Below are 689 nucleotides of genomic sequence, written 5' to 3'. Positions count from 1 at the left end.
GTCCTAATATTTTTCTAAAAGATACTTTTGACTTAGTCACATTTTACTTGCACTGTATTTGACAAATAAGTTATGAAAACATTACATTGATTTAACTTTTATAAATGTATAAGTTATCCAATATTCAACTTATTAAAAACAATTAAGTTGAAATTACAAACATCCAAGTTAATTGTACTTACAAATTAAAGGCAGCAACTGTTTTTGTTTTACAGACATGATATGAGCTGTTAGTGTTTATTAGTTATTCACACAAGCTCTTCCTGGGCTTGATGGTGTAACAAAGGTTCAAGAGGAAGTGGAGCGAATGAGTTTTCCCAGTTCGTACGCCAGTGGCTGACGGTGTCCAACAGCCCGAGCTGTGACGGCGTGGAGGAAAATGTCCATATAGAGAGGAAAAGGAAGAGAGAGACGGCCGGGGGTCACAATGAGTGGATTTCCTCCGGTCGGTCATGTCTGTCCAGCAGGTTGAGGGCAGGGAGAGGTTTAGGGAGCGGTTTTGTTTGGACGCACTGTCCAAGGTCCCTCTTTATGCTGCTGGTGGGAGGAAGCCAGTTTCAGGCCGAGCGATGATGTGCTGCTGAGTGAGGATGAGTTCTGGATAGGAGAAAAGAGGCTATTTATCGTGCCTGGTTCCTAAATACAGCTGCGTTACTTTGAACAGATGAGCAAAAAATGATGAGGCCTGG

General features: G+C 42.1%; 1 protein-coding gene across 1 annotated transcript in view; it reads right to left on the bottom strand.

The window, feature by feature from the left end:
- ets1 (v-ets avian erythroblastosis virus E26 oncogene homolog 1) overlaps positions 1–234 on the bottom strand; it is a 51,748-nt gene extending 51,514 nt beyond the window's left edge. Inside the window, 1 exon segment of the mRNA XM_082182211.1 lies at positions 183–234. Coding sequence (XP_082038337.1) covers positions 183–219 — 37 coding nt within the window. The 5' untranslated portion in view covers positions 220–234.
- Between the last annotated feature and the right edge of the window lie 455 nt (positions 235–689).

The sequence above is a fragment of the Leuciscus leuciscus genome, assembly GCF_965113295.1.
Source record: "Leuciscus leuciscus genome assembly, chromosome: 10".
NCBI classification, from domain to species: domain Eukaryota; kingdom Metazoa; phylum Chordata; class Actinopteri; order Cypriniformes; family Leuciscidae; genus Leuciscus; species Leuciscus leuciscus.
This window is presented reverse-complemented; position numbering and strand designations above follow the sequence as displayed.